This window comes from Arachis ipaensis, chromosome B5 (genome assembly GCF_059453495.1).
Source record: "Arachis ipaensis isolate K30076 ecotype BB chromosome B5, ASM5945349v1, whole genome shotgun sequence".
Classification (NCBI taxonomy): domain Eukaryota; kingdom Viridiplantae; phylum Streptophyta; class Magnoliopsida; order Fabales; family Fabaceae; genus Arachis; species Arachis ipaensis.
This window is the reverse complement of record NC_142440.1, coordinates 115,490,418-115,512,301: the sequence shown is the minus strand read 5'-3', so window position 1 is coordinate 115,512,301 and position 21,884 is coordinate 115,490,418. Positions and strand designations below refer to the sequence as shown.

The window sequence follows — 21,884 nt, the reverse complement described above, 5'->3', positions numbered from 1 at the left end:
CAAGAGTATATCACATTCAAATCCAGTACAAATTCAACTTAATTAAATATAAAACAAAAGCAATTAAAAATGTCTAGCAAAACAACAAAAATAAACACACTTTAAACCACAACAGTCACTTTAAAACAAATAAAAACCAAACAGCCAATCAACCACCATGCTTAATCTGAATCCACACCAGACTCATCCTCATCTTCTCCAGTTGGTGCGATTTCTACAAAAATAAAACAAGAAAATCAATATAGATTATAAATATAATATAGATTATAAACATAAATCATGAAAGGAATTACAAATTTCTTTTTTGCATACCTAATTCAAGTTTCTCAAACTCTTCAATAAGCTCCTCAAAATCAGTTGTCATTGGAGAAGCACGAAGCCAATTTTGTGTGCATATCAATGCCTCAACTGTCTTTGGAGTTAAAGAACTCCTATAGTTGTTAAGCACTCTTCCACCAGTGCTAAAAGCTGATTCTGAAGCAACAGTTGAGACCGGCATTGCTAGGACATCTCTAGCTATTTGGGATAAGATAGGATACTTGCTAGAATTTACCTTCCACCAATTCAATATGTCAAAAGTATTTTGATCACCAGGCTTCTCTAAACCATCCATCAAATACAAATCCACCTCATTCTTGTTGATGATCTCATGAAAATGCACCTCCTTAAAAAAATCACCAGCCATGTCGCCATCAGGTACTCCCACATCTGATGCACCATCCATTGTTGTTGAAGTAAAAGATCTTCCCCCATTATTTGCATTCATATAGCATTCAAACATCTTGGAGAAGGTTTCTTTCACTTTTGCACCCAAAAAATCAGCATCATCCTTATCATATAACTTTTCAAAGCTAAAGTTGACAAACTTCAACTTGTATCTAGGATCAAGAATCACAGCAACAAAAATCATCATGTTGATATTTTTAATGTTACCCCAGTACTTGTCATACTTAAGCTTCATCCTCTCAGCCATACTCCCAAGTAATGGATCTCGACTACCACAAGAAGCTTTGAACACACGCAAAATCTTACAAAACTCATGAAAATATTGAGAAGAAGTCACAAGCAAACTACCAGACACACTCTTTGTAACATCATGAAAAATTTTCAGGAATTCCATAAAGTGTTTTGCATTATCCCAATCAATATTCCTCGGAATACCACCTTGCATTAGAGCATATTCTGTATCTCTCTCCCCTAGCCTCTTGAACGCCTTTTGAAACTTCAAACCACTTTCAAGCATGGTGTATGTAGAGTTCCATCTAGTGGGAACATCGAGTTGGACAGTACACTTGTCTTGTATCCTAGCTTCCTTAATGAAATTTTTGAACCTATTCATACGACTAGGGGAAGCATGCACATATCTAATAGCATTTCTTATCTTGCTAATAGATTCATGCATCTCTTTCAATCCATCATTAACAACAAGATTAAGAATATGTGCACAACACCTAACATGCAAATGCTCTCCTTTCAAAGGATGTAAATTCCAATCCTCCATTCTAGTTCTTAGGTAAGATATTGCAGTGTCATTAGAACTAGCGTTATCAACAGTAATTGTGAACACTCTAGATATCCCCCACCCCAAAAGACATCTCTCAATCTTTCTACCAATTGTTTCTCCCTTGTGGTTTTTAATAAGACAAAAATTAATAATCCTCTTTTGCAATTTCCAATCATGATCAATGTAATGAGCAGTGAGACACATATAATTCAGATTTTGCACAGAAGTCCAACAATCAGTAGTTAAACAAACAGATTGATTCGGTTGCTTGAACACAGTTTTCAACCTATTCTTCTCACTAATATAGAGATTCCAACAGTCCTTAGCAACAGTAATCCTTCCCGGAAGTGAAAATCTAGGCTGCACAATACTCATATAGAATCTAAATCCCTCCCCCTCAACAAACTTGAATGGTAGCTCATCAACAATTATCATCCTAGCAAGGGCTTTTCTACACATTTCAGCATCAAAAGTAACTGCAGTAAATACCCCTTCACCCTCTTTTTTTTGTTGGAAGGTAAGGATTGTTTGACTAGGGTCACCCGACTCCCTAGGAAATTTTTTACATTGGTTCAACAAATGATAACGCATATTAGTTGTACCATTTCTATGAGAGTCACATGCATATGATGCACCACACCAATTACATTTAGCCCTAGGATGTGATGGCTTGGACTTAGGATCCCTTGTAAAGTGTTCCCAAGTCCAAGATCTAGGTCTAGAAGGTTTTCTGTTACCTTCATTAGCTTCATCCTTGCTATCCTCTTCATCAGTTTCCACAGTACTTGGAGATGGATTTGTTGGAGTTGCTCCCGGAGTTGCACCCACATTAGTTGAATGAACCTTCCTCTTCTTTGATCTAGGATGGGGCGGGGGTTTGGTAAGCACGCCGCTGTCCGTTGAAGAACGTACCGCGGACTCAACAATTTCACCCCTAACTTCAGGCGTCCGCTCACTGGGCACCTCATTGCTTGTTGGCTGCATATATATATAAACAGAACAATGAAAAATTAAGGTTTTTAATTCATGAACAGCACCAAAAGTATTGTTTCCAGCAACAAAACAAGCATCATTAACAGCTCTAACAGTCCACCAAAACAAGCATAATTAACAGCTCAAACAGTCCACCAAACTACACATTCAAGATGCATTATACTCAACATAACAAAGGAAGAATTTCACATATAAGTATAACCATCATTTATTATTTATTTTTCTATTTATTTCATAAGAAATATAATGAATTAACAGTAGCTCTCCTAGTAGGCTGCATCAGCATCATCGTAATTATTATTCAAACGCGTCCTAGAAGAACCCAAATTTTTCTGACATGGATCATAGGTGGAAGCACATACATAAAGTAGTTTAGTTAGCTGTATGAGGAGGCAATTTGTCAAGCCATTATTTAATGTTACACTTACACTTAAACATAAGTGGGATGATGACAAAGCAAGGGGTTTATGTATGTCATGCCATTAATTTTAAGCAAATGGATCATTTTAATTTAGCTAAACTACAGCTTGTGGTCTCAAATGGAACATAATAATGGAAACGTTCAAAATTAATTGGGGCATGTGCTATGTAGACAAGCCAGGAAATTCTAGATTAGTACTGCTTCAGGACACTACTGCATTCCTCAGATACCAAAAGTCCAAGATTAAGGTTAATCATAACATGTACTAGATTCTCTTGATTAATTAATCATAAATTGTTACAAGTTACAATTTTTTTCTATCAATTGGAAGTGTAATAAATAAATCTTTTTTTTCCTTATAGTTTATGAAATATATATTTAGAATCAATTATAGGCTTCAATAATAAAATTAAAGAAACATGTACCTTGACATCAAATACATCATCACATTTGGAGTCAAACATGATCTTAGTTAACGGCATTGAATGGCACAGGGGAATTAAAGAATCAATTTCCTTTTTCTTGAAGTAACCTTGCTTCAGGTTATTATTGACACTAATTAGAATAAGGTCTCCTATGCACCCAAAAACCAAAAAGAAATACTATCATGTGCCAAAGAACATAAGATTCTATGCAGTTTGTCCCAAACAAGATATATAATAGACCTTCTATCAAAATTGGGAATGAGTGAAGCTAGTCCAATGCCTATTTCAATGATTTCATCCCTAAAATTACTATCAAGTATCAACTGCCACTTTTAGCCAGTTCATGCACTCACCACTAAAGTTGAATTCTAAAGCTTGACAGCTGGTGAAGCAGCGATCACATGGGTTTAGAATCTACTTCAAAAATTAAACATCAAACTTCATATTACCTCACAAGCAATGTATTCAATGAATGTCTCTATTTTTCATCCAGGAAAAAAATAAAAATAAAAAAATAAAGCGATGCATTATCCTGTGAGTTCTTGATGCAGCCAATACAAACAGAATTTCTAGCTACAGAATTTCTAAAAAACATAACCACAAAAGCACAAACAGAATTTCTAAAAATCATAACCACAAACAGAATTTGTAAAAACAATTGTTCAGGTTAAATCAAGCACAGTATCACTAAACAGAATCTCTAAAAATAATTGTTCAGAATTTCTAACCTCCGAAGAAGACATTGTGGAGTTGCTTTCTGCAGGAGATGGCTTGGTGACAGGAGTGCTGCTCGGCGGTCGAGTTGGACTGCGACGGCCACTGGAGTCTTGCTTGGCGACTGGACTGCTGCTTGGCGCTCGAGTTGGACTGCGACGGCCACTGGAGTCTTGCTTGGCGACTTGACTGCTGCTCGGTGACAGGACTGCTTCTCGGTGAATGGATTGCTCCTCGGCGACGGCGACCCAGCGAGGCAGCGACGGTGATGACTGAAGAGAAGAAGAGAGGAAGAGAAGCTAGGGTTCTCCTTCAGGGTCTCCTTCTCTCGAGCATGGTGGAATCGAAGGTGGAAGTGTGGAACCGTGGTCGTGGAAGAGAAGAACAGAGGAAGAAAGCTAGGGCTCCGGATTCGCCGTTCGCGTAAAAGAGAGGAAGAAGGCTAGGGCTGTGTGTGAAGTTGCCCTTTTATACCTAGGTTAAAGGGCAACTTAGTAAAAACACACCTTTGAACCCTCATTATTCGGTTCGGTCCGGTTCGGTTCGGTTTCTACCGAGTCAACCGAAAACCGAACCGAACCGATCGGTTTATTTCGAAAAAAACAAAAAAAAAACCGATTTTTTCGGTTTTTTAATCGGTTATTGTAAAATTCGGTTCGGTTCTGCGGTAATTTTCGGTCCGGTTCGGTAATTTACACCCCTAGCTTTGAATGTCAATTGGATTATAATTTCTCTTCTTTCGAAGAAACCTAAATTAAAGGCACAGATTATAGGTTACGTAAACAATGTCACTTAGCCTTTGATGTTCTAATCGGTTTCTCCTTCTTGAATAGATTTATTCAAAAAGACTCTAGTTCCTCTCACATCGAGATAAAGATGTTTGATGAAGAAGACAAATTATCATTTTTTATAAATTTGGAGCACTCCCACTGTATAGCATCCACCATTTACCTACATAGATATAAAAATCAAATATTATTTATTACTCAATATTTAAAACACTTTCAAATTGAATTGAACTCTGAAATAAAATAACTTACCAGGTTCGAGTCTCTTTGTCATTCTCAAAGCACTTTCCTTCCCAAAACTTTTTTTACGATTTCGATACAATTGTATCTCTTGCATTGCAGCAGCTAAGTCATCATAGAGTGTTTTAACTTCAAGAAAATCTAGTAAAGACCTCAAAATATTTGTCAACAAAATTCTCACTATAGAAAAAAGTTGAATTTAAAAAGTAAGCTGCTGCATGGAGATCACACTTCAAATGCTTATCCCACTGCATTTTTAAGATACTTATGTAAGACGTGTAAGAAACTTTTTTTATTTCTAAACATTGTCTTTATAGCATTTTTGGTTCGTTTGCATGCCTTCATACACATATCACAAAGAGAGTTTCTCATTAGCATCAACATCCTAAACAACTTAATAAGAAGACCAATAATTTTCACAGTAATAACACAATCCTCCCAAAATTTACTATCCAATACAATTGAGCTAACAATTTTTTCGTTAGCACTTTTTGCTAATTTATGAGAAGTGAAAATTTTGTCCACCATCAATGCTTGTAAATCTTCCTTGTGATTGTATATACTTTTCAAAATAATGAAAATAATTTTTTTTCAATTTTTTTTTCTAAGCCAAGACAAGAAGATCATAAGATTGTAAACACACATAATCACTTTTCATGCACGGGGCAAGGTCAGCTATGTGAGGAATACTTATTATATCTTTTAAAATAAGATTGATACAATGGGTAGTGATAAATCACAATTTTATGGTTTATCTTGTATTGAAATGAGTAAATTTTATCAACTTATCTCATATTTATTCACTAAAATAGCATAATTTTGTGAGTTCTTCCTAAATTATGCTTAAGAGTGAAAACAAGCTTTTTAGGCCCTTAATTTGCCTAATTTAATTTACTTTAATTCTATTCGATGCTTTGATGTATTTGTTAAGTGATTTCAGCCTTAGAAGGAAAATATTGGATTGAAGAAGTAAAAAAAAAGCATGCAAAGTGTAAAATTCATGAAGAAATGAAGTTTTGGAGCAATTCATAGTCATGCATACGCATGCCTTACGCGTACGCATGCTTTGGGATTTCACCATGTCACGCGTACGCATGCCTCATGCGTACGCATAACGTGAAGCATGTGATTCACTTAAGGAAAACGTGGCTGGCGATTTCTGGATCTCTTCAAGCCTAAATCCAACTCATTTCTGAAGCTATCTCAAGCCAAATTCAAGAAGGAACAAGGGGGGAGCAATTAGGTTTAGTTTGGATCATGTTTTAGGTTATATTCTAGAGAGAGAAGCTCTATCTTCTCTCTAGAATTAGGGTAGATTTAGTTAATTCCTCTTAGATTTAGATTTTGATGCTTGTTCTGATTTGATTTTCTTTACCTTCCCTTATTGAATTGCCTTAATTCTCTTAGTTTTACTTGTTATTTTCTTTATTTTGTCACTTTTAATTTTATGAACCATCTTGTTATTTCCAATTTCTATTAATGCAATTTGATGTTTTTATATTTATTGATATTTAATTAAGTTGTTCTTATTGTTATCTTGCATTTGGTAGCTTTAGATTTTATTATTATTGCAATTTTACCATGCTTTCATTTTATGCCTTCCAAGTGTTTGTAGAAATGTTACTTTTAGCTTTAGAGTAGATTTCTGCACTCTTGGCTTGGAATTGAGTAATGAAGGTGACCTTGATATCTTTGATGTTCGATATTGATTGGTGATTGAGGGTTGTTAGTTGTTCTTGTTTCCATTAACGAGTATGACTTATAGATTAAGATTGACTATGCCTATTTGACTTTCTCTTGATGTTAGAGATGACTAAATGGGATTAACTCTGGATAATCACCATGTTCGTGGTCAATGACTTGAAAAGGAAGCTTTGATTCTCAATCCTTGCCAGGATTGTCTTTTAGCATTTATACTTCTTTAGTTGTTAGTTTTACTTTCTTGTCATTTAGTTTCTCGCATATTTATCCGCAAACCTCCCATTTTAGACTTGATAAATCACTATTTTATGGTTTATCTTGTGCTACTTTGAGTAGTTTTTATCAACTCTTTACTCACTTATTCATATAAATTGCATGGTTTTACATTTTCCTTCCTAATTTTGTTCTATAATTGGAAACTTGCTTCCCAAATTACCAAAAATTAATTCTCTTTTACTATTCGATGCCTTGATATGTGTGTTAAGTGATTTCAGGGTTTATAGGGCAGGAATGGCTTAGAGGATGCATGGAAAGGAAGCATGCAAAAGTGGAAGGAATACAAGAAGTTGAAGGAGTTGCTAAGTTGTCCAGCCTGACCTCTCCGCACTCAATCGACCATAACTTGAGCTGAAGAGGTCCAAATGAGGTGGTTCAAGTTGCGTTGGAAAGCTAACATCCGGGGCTTCAAAATGATATATAATTTGTCATAGTTGCCCTGAAGAAAAGTGACGCACACGCGTGAATCCACGCACACATGTGGATCTGCGCAAAACCAACGACCTGCACGTGTTTGAATTCGCTCCCAGCGATTTCTGGGCTGTTTCTGACCCAATTTTCGACTCAGAAAATACAGATTAGAGGCTATAAAGTGAAAAAATTAATCTATTCATAGATACAACATTTATAATTCATAATTTTAGGTTTTAGATGTAGTTTTCTAGAGAGGGAGGCTCTATCCCCTCTCTTAGGTTTTAGGATTTAGGATTTCTCTTAGTTTTAGGATTTCAACTTCTTCTCAGATTTCAGGTTCAATGTTCCTTTAATTTAGGATTCTTTTATTTTCATTTATTCCATAGTACTTTTCCATTTAAATCTATTATTTGTTTAATTATTTCCAATTGAATTTTAATTACCATGTTCCCTTTTTATTTTCATGTTCCCTTTTTAATTTTCCAATTGAATCTTCTCCTGGTCAAGGAATTTTTATTCGAATATATATTTTTTTCTTTTGACTTTGGTTGAGTAATTGGTGACACTTGAGTTGTCAAACTCAACTGTTAATTGAAAATTGAAAATTGCTGATTGATTTGGATCCCTCTAAAGCTAGTCTTTCCATAGGAGTTAACTAGGACTTCAGGAATCAAATTGATTAGTCCACTTGACTTTCCTTTATTTAGTAAGGGTTAACTAAGTGGGAGCAATAACAATTCTCATCACACCTGATAAGGATAACTAGGATGGGATTTCCAGTTCTCATATCTTGCCAAGAGTTTTTATAGTTAGTTTGTTTCCATTGCCATTTACTATCGTTGCTTCTTATCTTAAAAAAACCTAAAAATATACCTTTTTCCATAACCAATAATAAATCATACTTCCCTACAATTCCTTGAGAGACGACCCGAGGTTTAAATACTTCGGTTATAAATTTTATTGGATTTTGTTACTTGTGACAACCAAAGTTTTTGTACGAAAGGATTCTTTGTTGGTTTAGAAACTATACTTACAACGTGATTATTTTTATAAAATTCTTTACTGGCAAAAGTCCGCTCGTCAAAATGGTGCCGTTGCTGGGGAATTACAAACGTGTGTCTTATTATTGGTTATTGTAAATATTTTATTTTGCTTGTTTATTTATTTTTATTTTTGTTTTTAATTTTTATTAGCTACTATGAGCTCTCACCCCCGTCGCTTTGAGTTTGGTTCTAATGTTGTTGAAAGGAATGAAAGCTATAACAGGAACATGTATCAAGGTCGAAACAATCACAGATGGAAGGAGCCACGAGGATCTGATCAACCCTTTCGTCAACAACACCTTCCAAGATACCATGGACAATGACCATCCTACAACGCATGCCAAGACAATAGTTATGGTGGACCCTTTCGTGACAAACCACCTCCACCTAAATACTATGGTCAAGAACCATTCCGAGGTGCGTACCAAGATAATAGATATGGTGGACCCCCTTGTAGTTACCAACAAGCCCCATCATATGCCAATGAACCACCTCCTCAACATAGCTTCGAACCACCATACTCACAAGCCACCTACAACCATTCACCTCCATATGACCCTAACATTTATCCACCCCAATTCTAATCCAATTACTCCCAAGAACCACCACTTCCATATGCACCATGTCCATATCTATCGACCCAAGAATCACAGGCTCGCCTCAAGGAAACAGTAGATCAATTTCATGCAACCCTTCATCAACTGCAGCAAGCGATAAATCAATTAGCTTCCCGACGTTCGGGCACTCAAGGAACTTCCATAGCTTCATGTGGAGAATCTAATGAAGAACGTAGTATGAAGGAGACACTAGAAACTCCGGTGGATAGTGAGGAGCATGACTTTGTATTGGAACAAGTGGAGGAAGCCAGAATTATTGAAGAGGAAGAAGTGGTCGAAGACTTAGGAGATGCGGAACGTCCATGGGAAAGCCCATTCATAGAGCCCCCTTCTAAGGAGTTTGAATTTGATGTTGAGGAGGGTGTACAACCTCCAAGGCATATCATGGTTGAAGACTTTGAAGGGGATGATCAAGAGATGGATTCAATCATTGATGAATTCTTATCTACAATTGAACCCTCTCCCATTGGACTAGACATGGAGATCAAAGAAGAAGAAGCACGATCTCCCATGCCCTTGGTAAGCAATAAAGAAGAGATTGAATTGGAAGAAAGCTACCAGGAGGAAGAGATTGAAATTGAAGAAGGTTGCAAAGAGGTGGAAGTTGTCAAAGAAGAGCACAAGGGAGTGGAGCTTGAAATCACCTTGCCAAAGTTGTTGGAGACCTCTCTGCCTAAGTCACCATCATCCTTCACAATATTCAAGTGGGTAAAATTCATATCCCTTAGCTTTCTCATCCCACTTGAATATGGTTTACTTGAAACAGATGGTCAACTTAGAGCTCTTTGTGGCGTTAAGAGTAAGAGGGAAATGGTTAGTGGTAGGAGTTGCCCTGCAAGGTTCAATACGGTTGCACGCTCCAAGTTGAAGTGCAAGGATTGATGTAGAGCTCGAATGAATGGGTCTAGGAAGTTGTTTGGATGCCTTAGTGAGAAGTCGGATTACTTACCACCCGGATGGAATCATGATGATCAACTTGAAGACAGGTGTAAAATCAAGATTTGGGATCCAGGAATATATGAGGATCAAATTTGGGAGCTCAAAGCTTGTGAAGAACTCCATCAAAGCTTGAGAAATTTACTTGGTATTGATAGAGCTTATTGGAAGTCCAAGCATTGGTGGAAGTTTCAAGATGAGTTCAAGCACAAGCCACCATGACAAGGAGCTCACCAAATGTCCAACTTAAGGACTATAACTAAAAGTGCTAGGTGGGAGACAACCCACCATGGTATAATTGTTTCTTTTTATTCTTAATCTTATTATATTTTATTTTTATTAGTGTTCATTCATAATTTTTGCATATTCATCTGCATGCTGCATTATGCATATTGCATAAAAAAAGTGGTAGAGAGTTGCGTGGGAGCAATGCAAAAAGTGTGCCAATCGCACAAGCATCACCACGCGCACGCGTCCCTCACGCGTGCGCATCATTTTAAACATTTGGCACTTCACACATATGTGTCATTGACGCGCACGCGCACGCGTGACCTAGGAAAATCGGCGTAAAGAGGTGTCAGGTCGAAAGTTGTGCTGGCCTGGTGCGGGCACTGTGCCCAAGGCACAAATTCACCCACGCATACGCATCCCTGACGCGTACGCGCCATTTTCAAATTCTGACCACTCACGCAGACGCGTCAATGACGCGCACACGTCACATGTTATTTTGGCACACGCTCCAAGACAAACAGAGAGTTGTGCGCGCGCAAGGATGCCTTCGCATGAGTAGCACAAACACGGTCACGCGTACTCGTGACCGATGCCCACGCGTCACCTTCCAATTTTTGCGACCCACGCGTACGCGTGGAGTACGCATGCGCGTCACTAGCGCAACAGCACCAGATCCCTGCGCCGCCATTTTTCTTATCTTTTCTTTTCTAATCCTTATTTCTTTCTTCATTCTTTCTTACTCTCTTCTTCTTCATTCCTTCAACTTCTCATCCCTATTCTTTTCCATTCTATTTTACTTAATCTATTTGCATACTTTCATTCATTGCATTTTAATTCTATTCACATTTTTATCTTTTTTTCTAATCTCCTACTTTATCATTGGTGTTAAATGTTTTTATTCAACTGTTACATCTTTTCTTGAATTATTCTGGTACTTCATGACTTGTTTTACTCTGATTGGGTAATCTTATTTAAGTCGATGCTAATCTTTTATGATATTTGTATTTCACTTGCATTGGTATGCACTTACATTGTCTTTCATTGTCTACTATCTCTTCTCCATTGTTGTAATTTTTGCACTATTAATATGCCATATGCTTCTACTGTTTTCTCACTTGCATGTTGTAGCTACCATGTAATTGAGACTCTTATTATTTGGCATTACCCACTCATATTTTATTTGTTTTCTATCATTGTTTTTGGGTTTCTGTTATTCTTTTTCTCTTCTTTCAGGCTGGCCACCGAAGAAGAAAAAAGGGAGAAACTTCTATATGGGACAACAGACAAGTCCATTTTCATAATCTACTAAAGAAAGAGCATCAGTTGGAGCAACATGCCCACTTGCGCATCTCAGCATGCACCGAAGACGGTGCAATCTTTAAGTGTGGGGAGGTCGATACCGACTTCCGAGGGTTAGTACCTTCCTGTCTCAACACCAATGTTTAAATTTCTTTGTTTGTTCATTGTTACATTTGCATGTTTGATTGAATATTTGTTTGATTTTGTGCATATTTTACCACCACTTGGTTAAAGTAATATTTTCTTTTTCAAGAAACTTTTTAGAATATTTCACTAATTTGAATTAAAATTTTTATTGAACTTGTTTGAAGAAATATTACACTGGAACATGGTCTAGAGCTCGAACACACAAAACCTGTGAGATTTTTTAGCCTATTTGATTGGTTGCATTTTATCAACCAATATTTTATTTTTGATGTGTGTTGTTCTCTCTAAAATTATGATCTTTGTCTTGCTTAATTCTATATTTCCATTGTTTGATGTATGCATGCACTTATATGATTGAGGCCTTTGTTTCACTGAGCTTACATACCCATATGGCCTTACCCTTTCATTATCCCTTGCAAACCAATTTTGAGCCTATTATACCCCTTTTGTTCTTTACTTTAGCTCATCACTAACTCTAAGCGAAAAACAATAATGTCCTTAATTTGAATCTTTGGTTAGCTTAGACTAGTGAGAGTGCTCATGAATTAAGTGTGGGGAAAGTTGGGTTTGGAAATGTTTGGTTTAAGAATTGGGTGTTATATATCTTTATGAAAATGTGAAAGAAATGTTTAGGACATGTTCATTTATTCAATAATTTAATCATATACATTGAGAAAAAAACAAAAGAAAAAAAATATTTGCTTATTATAGAAAAAGAAAAAAATATAAAATAAAGGAGAAAAAGAAAAGAAAAAGAGCAAATAATAAAAAGGGGACAAAATGCCCCAAAGTAAATGGTGATAGCAATGCATATGTACTGTACTCGAATTAGGATGCATGAATATGTGGTAAACATAGTAAATGGGTAGTTAGATTTTGTATTGTGATTACATGGATTGTCTAAGTTAGGTGGGAAGTTTAGGTTAATTAAGGATTCAGATTTTAGTCCACTTAACCAAATACAATCCTACCTTGACCTTAACCCCATTACAACCCTTAAAAGACCTCTTGATATGTGTATTTTGTGCATTAAACTTTTGTTGCTTGGTAGAAGAAGAGCAAGCCTTAGAAAATAAGTTTAGTAGATAATTAAGAGAATCGAACCTTAAACACCTGAGCGATTAGAGTGCATACACTTCTGGTGAGGGTTTGATACTCGATTCTTTGTTCCCGGATTTCATGAGCTATTTTCTTCTGCAAGTTCACTTGTACTTTATTTTGTGATTTGAATTAGTGAGATCTAGTTCATATTTGTTCTTAAAGATTGGTTTACTTTTAACTAAGTAGGTAAAAACATTTTGCATGTAGTTGCATTCATATAGATAGGTTGCATTTCATACTGTTCATACCAAGGGTCGAGCTGTTCGAACCGGGATGTTCAGTAGCAAAGCGACCGACCTGTTCAGGTCAAGCGGACCGACTTCTTTATGAAGAACTCGGCCAAATCGACAGCAAAGCCCAATAGAAGGGCCCAAATAGAGGAACACGACCCAGAATCCAAAGGCAATCCCAGCCTACAGAGATAAAGGCGGTTCCCTTGAAGATAAGCTGACTTCACTCAAGATAAGATAAGATAAGATAGGATAACTAACTTATCTTATCAGAAAGGTCAGCCCACGCTACTATAAATACACTGGAGCACCCAGGTATAACTCATACTCTAATTCTACAAAAAACCTGTTTAATACCCATGCTAACTTAAGCATCGGAGTCTCTTGCAGGTACCACCACCCTCCGGTGGCCAAGGATCAACAGTGCAGCAAGTCCAACAAGTCAGACACAACAGCTCCGGCCGCCACCAGCCAGCCGGACACGTCATCTCCGACCAGTACCGAAGATCTCATCCGAGATCGACCTCCAGTTTCAGGTAACCCTCGGAACATTGGCGCCGTTGCCGGGGAACTTGGAAGTCATCCCAAAACCATGGCGGACGGCCATGACAACGACCATGATTTAGATCTGGAAAACAGAACACCGCACAAGAACGCGGACACTATGTTAAAGGATACCCCAGGATCCAACGGGGACAAAAACTCACCAAATCCGGGAGCCATGGAAGCACTCCAAGAACGTTTAAAACAACTTGAGAAAGAAACTCAGCAACAACGGGAGATCGGAAAAGATCTGCAAAGAGAGGTACAGCGACGACGAGAACTAGAAGAAAAGTTACAGCAATTAGAGGCCGACCTCAAAATGAAAGCCCCTCGGACCACTCCTAAGGAAACTTCACGCAAAGAACAGGACCCATTCACCAGGAAAATTATGAAGACCAAAATTCCAAAAGACTTCAAGCTTCCGGATATGGTTTTGTACGATGGCACCACAGATCCCAACCACCATCTTAGCAATTTTAGGAGCAGGATGTACCTTACCGATGCCTCAGACGTCATTCGCTGCAAAGCTTTTCCAACAACTCTCACAAAAATGGCGATCAGATGGTTCGACAACCTACCTCCGTAGTCCATCACAAACTTCGACGACCTGGCCAAAAAGTTCTTGGCCAGATTCTCCATCCAGAAAGATAAGGCCAAGCACGCACCCAGTTTACTAGGGATCAAGCAAGGAGATCGGGAGAGCCTTCGCAACTACATGGAAAGATTCAACAAAACATGCATGGACATACAAAGTTTACCAACAGAGGCTGCCATCATGGGGCTTATCAATGGCTTACGAGAAGGGCCTTTCAGCCAATCCATATCAAAAAAGTATCCTACCTCCTTAGACGAAGTACAAGAGCGAGCAGAAAAATACATCAACATGGAAGAGAACGCTCGGTTGGGAGAAACCTCAAAATATAGGGCCTCCTACCGAGACAAAGACAAGGACTCCAAAAAGAAAAAAGATTGACAGGGTGAGAAAATCAAAAAGTACCACAACTATACTCCCCTCAAAACATCCTTGGTCGACATATACAAAGAAGTCTGCCATACAGAGAAAATTCCCCCAGCGCGACCACTCAAAGGCAAAAGGGGAGGAGGAAATCGGAAGGAATATTGTGAATACCACCGGATTCAAGGGCACTCTGCCAACGAATGCTTCGACTTGAAAAACATCATAGAAAAATTGGTAAGAGAAGGCAAATTAGATCGATTTCTGGCCACCGGGATGATGACCAAAGAAAAAGACGGAGAGACGAAGATAATGGACGAACTGAACGGTCACCTCGGACACCAGAAAGACACGTCCACATGATATATGGCGGATTCGCAGGAGGTGGGATCTCCAAATCATCCCGAAAGAGATATCTAAAAGAAGTATACCACGTTGAGGGAAAGGAGAAAGCACCCGACATCCCGGCGATAACATTTACTAAAGAGGACGCATCCGGCATCATTCCGGGACACGACGATCCCATGGTCATCACAATTATATTAGCAAACGCCAATCTACACCGCACACTAGTGGACCAAGGGAGTTCTGCCGACATCTTATTCAAAACAGCTTTCGACAAACTCGGTTTAGACGAAAGGGAACTTAGAGCATACCCGAACAATCTGTTTGGACTAGGAGACACCCCGATACAACCATTGCGATACGTATCGCTACACACTACTTTTGGAAAAGGGAACCAATCTAGGACCCTCAAAATAGACTACATAGTAGTCGACGTAAGTTCAGCCTACAATGCTCTCATAGGTCGGACAACACTCAATCAACTCGGCGCAATAGTCTCAACCCCACATCTATGCATGAAATTCCCAACTACAGAAAGGATAGCCACGGTAAAAGCAGATCAAAGGATGGCACATCGTTGCTATAACGAGAGCTTAAACCTCAAAGGAAGAGGAGAAGAGTTTCATACAATTGAGCTTGGCGGAGCTCAGCGTCGGGAGGAACTTCGTCCGCACCCAGAGGGCGAGATAGAGAAAGTTCAGATTGGAGATACCCCGGATAAAACGACTAATATCGGCACGGTCCTAAGAGGAGATTCAAAAAACTCACCGATACGATTCCTGCGAGATAATGCCGACCTCTTCGCATGGAAAGCCGCAGACATGCCAGGCATAGACCCTAAGTTAATGTGCCACAAGTTGGCGGTCTATCCAGGATCTCGGCCGGTACAGCAGAAGCGAAGAAAACTCGGACCAGAGCGATCCCGAGCTGTGGAAGAACAAGTACAAACGCTACTGGAGGCAGGATTCATAAGAGAAGTCAAGTACCCACTATGGCTAGCCAACGTTGTTCTGGTGAAAAAATCAAATGGGAAGTGGCGCATGTGTACCGATTACACCGATCTCAACAAAGCCTGCCCAAAAGATCCATATCCACTCCCAAGTATTGACGCCCTGGTAGATGCTTCCTCCGGATATAGATACCTATCAATTATGGACGCCTATTCAGGATATAACCAAATCCCCATGTATCCGCCAGATCAAGAAAAAACATCATTCTTGATACCAAAAGCGAACTACTGCTACATCGTGATGCCTTTCGGTCTCAAAAACTCGGGAGCTACTTATCAAAGGTTAATGAATAAAGTCTTCTCTGCTCACATCGGGAAAATCATGGAAGTTTACGTGGACGACATGTTGATAAAAAACACAAAGCGAAAATACATTACTGACCGACCTGTCCCAAGTATTCAACGCTATAAGGAAACATGACATGCGACTCAACCCCGCAAAATGTACCTTCGCAGTTGAAGCAGGAAAATTCTTGGGATTCATACTCACACAAAGGGGAATCGAGGCAAATCCAGACAAATGTCAAGCTATACTCAACATGAAGAGCCCAACCTGTGTCAAAGAGGTACAGCAACTCAACGGGAGATTGGCCGCCCTATCCCGATTCTTAGCAGGAGCTGCGATAAGATCTCTCCCCTTCTATGCTACTTTAAGAAAGGGAAAATAGTTCGAATGGACGACAGAATGTGAGCAAGCTTTCCGGGACTTCAAGGAGTTCTTAGGACGGCCACCTATCCTATCTCGACCACAAGAAGGAGAACCACTTATATTATATCTCGCGGTAGAAAGCCGAGCGATAGCCTCAGCGCTAGTCAGAGAAGACGAAAATGGGCAATAACCCGTCTACTTCATTAGCAAAGCACTACAGGGATCTGAGCTGAATTACCAGAAAATAGAAAAATTTGCATATACCCTCATCCTAACATCTCGACGACTCCGCCCATACTTTCAGGCTCATACCATTAAGGTCAGAACTAACCAACCCATAAAAGGAATACTGCAGAAAACAGATTTAGCAGGCAGAATCCTACAATGGGCAGTTGAGTTATCAGAGTTCGATCTCTAATATGAAGCTCGGACGGCCATCAAATCACAATATCTGGCCGACTTCATCGCAGAATTCACAGATACCCCGAAAACTCCCATAGAATGGAATCTCTACGTGGATGGCTCCTCAAATAAAACTGGAAGCGGCGCAGGTGTGATAATAGAAAGCAACCAAGGAACCCAAGTTGAGCTCTCCCTCAAGTTCGGGTTCCCGGCCTCCAATAACCAGGCAGAATATGAAGCACTGTTAGCTGGTTTGAAGCTGGTTAAAGAGGTCGGAGCTCAAAAACTCAACATTTACAGCGATTCACAAGTAGTCACATCACAAATAACAGGGAGCTACCAAGCCAAAGATCCCACCATGAAAAAATATTTGGATAAAACCAAGGAACTGCTCGGACAAGTTGGGGAATATACAATCTGCCACATACCCCGCGAACGAAATGCCCAAGCTGATGCACTCTCAAAACTAGCTAGCACCAAACCAGGGGGCAACAATAGAAGCCTCATCCAGGAAATGTTGCAAAACCCATCAATCTCGGAAGAGGAACAAGTCCTGGCCATAACAAGTCAGGACCAAGGATGGATGACCCCCATAATCAACTACCTCAAAGAAGGAACACTCCCCGCAGAAGAAAAGGAGGCAAAGAAGTTAAAAAGGGAGGCACAGTACTACACCATCATAAACAACATCCTATACAAAAGAGGAATCTCAATACCTTTACTAAAATGCGTACCGACCTCCAACACAAAGGAAGTGCTAGAAGAAATACATAGCGGCATTTGTGGTAATCATCTCGGAGCGCGAGCTCTCACCAAAGAAGTACTCCGGGCAGGATTCTATTGGCCAACTTTACAAAAAGAAGCCACAGAATTTGTAAAGACATGTCCACCATGTCAAAAACATGCCAACTTTCACATTGCCCCACCAGAAGAGCTCATCAACGTGACTTCACCTTGGCCGTTCGCAAAATGGGGACTTGACCTTCTCGGCCCCTTCCCACAGGGGTCAGGACAAGTTAAATTTCTCATAGTGGGCGTAGATTACTTTACAAAGTGGATCGAAGCAGAACCCCTAGCAAATGCCACCGCTCAAAGAAGTCGGAAATTCTTATATAGAAACATCGTCACAAGATTCGGGATTCCATATTCAATAACTACAGACAATGGCACTCAATTCACAGATGTAGGCTTCAGAAAACTAGTAGCCGACCTGAATATAAAGCACCAGTACACCTCCGTCGAGCATCCACAAGCCAATGGACAGGCCGAAGCGGCTAACAAAGTCATATTGGCTGGACTAAAATGGAGATTATAAAATGCAAAGGGAGCCTGGGCAGAAGAGCTGCCACAGGTCCTATGGGCATATCGAACAACTCCACATTCAACCACGAAGGAATCTCCTTTCCGATTAACATACGGAACAGAAGCAATGATTCCAGTAGAAATCGAGGAAGGATCGCCAAGAGTAGTTCACTACAATGAAGGAGCGAACTTCCAACTTCGGAGAGAAGAGCTCGACTTATTACCCGAAACCCAAGAAAGAGCTCGAATCAGGGAAGAAGCTCTAAAACGTCGAATGGCTTCCAAATATAATCAAAAGGTGGTGCCGAGAAGTTTCATAGAAAATGATCTCATCCTAATCCGAAATGATATCGGAACAACTCGACCAGGAGAAGGGAAGCTAGCAGCAAACTGGAAAGGACCCTACCGAGTTATAGAAGTGCTTGGAAAGGGCTACTACAGACTGTCCGAACTCGATGGACGGGAGCTTCCCAGGTCATGGCACGCCTGCAACCTCAGAAGGTACTACAGTTAGAAAAAAGTATATAAAAGATCTCATCATTGGATGCACTCTTTTTCCTGAAAAGGTTTTTTAATGAGGCACCAAGATTGAGACTCAGACGATCCCATATGTATATATTTCTACCTTTTCTTTTAAATAAAATATTTTTGAGATATTCTACAAAGATTTCAAGACGCATTAATCTGAAGTATTCATCGTCCGATTATAAAGCGACAGATCGACATAAAGTGAAAAACAATTTCACTGTACGATCACGATAAAGACAAATCGTCCGATAAAGGTGAAAACGCAATTCACCCAAAAGACGATCTAGAGATGACAACCACTTTCTACAAATCGGCAAAGATGAACACAGAATAATGCAAGAAGTTATCGAAAGCAATCTTAAAAAGAACCTGACGAGGTCTTACGGATCGCTAAAATAATAACTTTAAAGACTGGCCGACGTTGCCAAGTCGGACCAAGTCAATCCAAGTTATAAGTAAACCCTGGAAAGAGGTCTGGCCAACCCTATTAAAGAGGATTACTTTAACTTAAAAGGGCTCGATACGACAAAGTCAGCCCAAAACTAAAAGTTATCAAAGTAGTCCCTGGAAGAGATCTGAAAAAGATCTAAGAAAGAGGACTATAAATAACTTAAAGGAGACCGATATAACCAAGTCGGACTCCTACTACCACTAAAAGTTATCAAAGTAGTCCCTAAAAGAGATCTGACAAAGATCCAAGAAAGAGGACTATAAATAACTTAAAGGAGACCGATATAACCAAGTCGGACTCCTACTACCACTAAAAGTTATCAAAGTAGTCCCTGAAAGAGATCTGACAAAGATCCAAGAAAGAGGACTATAAATAACTTAAAGGAGACCGATATAACCAAGTCGGACTCCTACTACCACTAAAAATTATCAAAGTAGTCCCTGAAAGAGATCGGACAAAGATCCAAGAAAGAGGACTACAAATAACTTAAAGGAGACCGATACGCTAAGTCGGACTCTTACTACTACTAACAGTTATCAAAGTAGTACCAGAAAGAGATTGGACAAAGATCCAGGAAAGAGATTGAAAAAACAACTTGGAAATGGACTGCGAAAACAACTCGGAGACCAACTTGAAGGAATCAGGTCACAAATCAAGCGAAAAACGAACCAAAAATCAAGCTAGATCTACCTAGCAACAACCACAAAGGATTCAAAATTCAAAATACAAAAGCAGTCCAAAAAAGTGGTTAAGTTGTAGGGCTCCAACATTTACGGAAAAAGAAATACTAAGTCCAGCACAAAAGATAAAATTCACAAGGTCAAAAAGCCTCGGAGGCAACCAAAACCTACCACAAAGAAGCTAAAGCATGCTACCATTTGTTTTTTATAAAAAAACAAAAGTTGCCAAGGCGAGCAAAAGGAAAGTGTCAGCAAAACGTAAAGAGTTTAATAAAGCCCACAGGCCGGGCCAACCACATGTCCAGAATAAATATAAAAAGCTAAGAATCAGAAGACTTTTTAGCAGCATCAGGAGACGGAGGCCGAGTCTGGAGAGGAACGGCATCTACCGTACCGTCATCCCGATTCAGAATCTGGCAGTCGGGATCAGAAACAGGAGGACCAACCTCGGCAGGGACAGCAGGAGTCGACACCTTGGTAGAAGCTACAGGGGGAGGATCGACATCATCCTCATCCTCGTCATCAGGGACAACCTTGCCATCCCTGACAACGTTCTCCAAACTGAAGAGGCTCAGATCAGCCTCGCGAGCAATAACCCGAACTTGTGCCTTCAGGTTTTCATAGGCAGCAGTTACACTGCCAACAAGGTGACCCTGAAGTTCGGAGTAATTCTCCCGGGCATTCTCCAATTCTTCTCTTAGGCGCAGCACCTCCCGGTAAGATGTCAAATAACTATCCTTGTGCCGCATAGCCGTGTCCTCGGCCAGTTTCAGAGAGCCAGCCAAGGAAGTAGATATAGCCTTCTCATTCTCTAAATCTTTCTCCAACCTGGCCACCCTTACTTCAAGCTCCCCTTTCAAATCCTTCATCCGATCAAACTCCTGTTTGGCCTCCTCCATAAAAGCTTTAGTGGCATGAAGAGGGAGACTTTGAGCAGTCCGATATAGGGCCGCCCCCATATGCACCAACTTGATACCACTACGAGTGATGTAATCAAAATGATGAAGAATCGACGCGTCGTCCATAGGAAGAACACCATAAGGACCGACTTGTTGATCTACAAACTCAACTGCATCAAAGTCAGGAGCGTCAAGATTGAAAGATTCAGCTGTCCTTTGCTTCTTGCTAGGAGGGGGACCAGGAGCCGCAACGGAAGATTGTGGAGGATCAACCTGACGGACCCGAGGGGTAGGAATTGCTCTCCTCGGCCCAGGAGAACTCGGTATAGGAGGTTTAACCAGAGGCTGGGAAGATCCCTCTCCAGCCGCTTTGGCCGAGAGGTTTAGTGCTGTGGTCGCCTTCTTCGCCTTCTTATAGGCTCTCATAGAATCATTATTCTTCGACATCTCTGAAAAACACAAAAAACAAAAGAATTGTTACAACACAGGAGAAACAAAGCCCGGGAGCAAGTATAAAAATAAATCAGACAATACCCAAAGCAGCCCAAACCAACGATGGATCACTCAAAAATCTCTTCGTGTCCAGGTGGGGCGGATTCCCCCATAAATCTTCAAGAACGACCACAAAGGCCCGCTCAACCTCACTAAGCATTTCCCACGTGTAGCGTGACACTCTTACATTCTTTTGCCACTCCAGAGGAAAAGCAAGTTCATCATTTTCATCAAGAAAAAAGGGGCGAACCCCCTCAATGGCACGGACTCGGAAGAAGTAGTTCTTAAAATCTTTAAACGACTCATCATACATAGCAAAGACTTTATGCCCCTGGGCCGACCTAAAAGAAACCCAGGAAGCTTTCTTTTTAGAGGAACCCCCAGGTTTGGCCGAGACAAAAAGATAAAGGAAAAGAGTCTCGGAAGGTGTTATATCCAACTCCTGACAAAGAAGCTGAAATATTTTGATAAAACCCCAAGAGTTTGGATGCAGCTGAGATGGGGCAATGTTGCAAGACCACAACAAATCAGTTTCAAAAGCGGTAAAAG

At 39.8% G+C, this 21,884-nt stretch overlaps 1 protein-coding gene across 1 annotated transcript; it reads right to left on the bottom strand.

Annotated features, from left to right (window-relative positions):
- Nucleotides 1–161: 161 nt before the first annotated feature.
- Nucleotides 162–4,468, bottom strand: LOC148565462 (zinc finger BED domain-containing protein RICESLEEPER 2-like). The gene is made up of 3 exons (XM_088488923.1): nucleotides 4,072–4,468; nucleotides 313–2,482; nucleotides 162–214 (listed from the first exon to the last, which is right to left on the bottom strand). The coding sequence occupies exons 1-3, from the start codon at nucleotides 4,084–4,086 to the stop codon at nucleotides 162–164; spliced, it is 2,238 nt and encodes a 745-aa protein (XP_088345049.1). The 5' UTR covers nucleotides 4,087–4,468.
- Between the last annotated feature and the right edge of the window lie 17,416 nt (nucleotides 4,469–21,884).

Excerpts from the sequence above, each read along its gene's own strand:
- LOC148565462 (XM_088488923.1), bottom strand. Across the intron at positions 215-312 it reads GTTTGAGAAACTTGAATTAG|AAATCGCACCAACTGGAGAA; the intron begins GTATGCAAAAAA and ends TTATTTTTGTAG.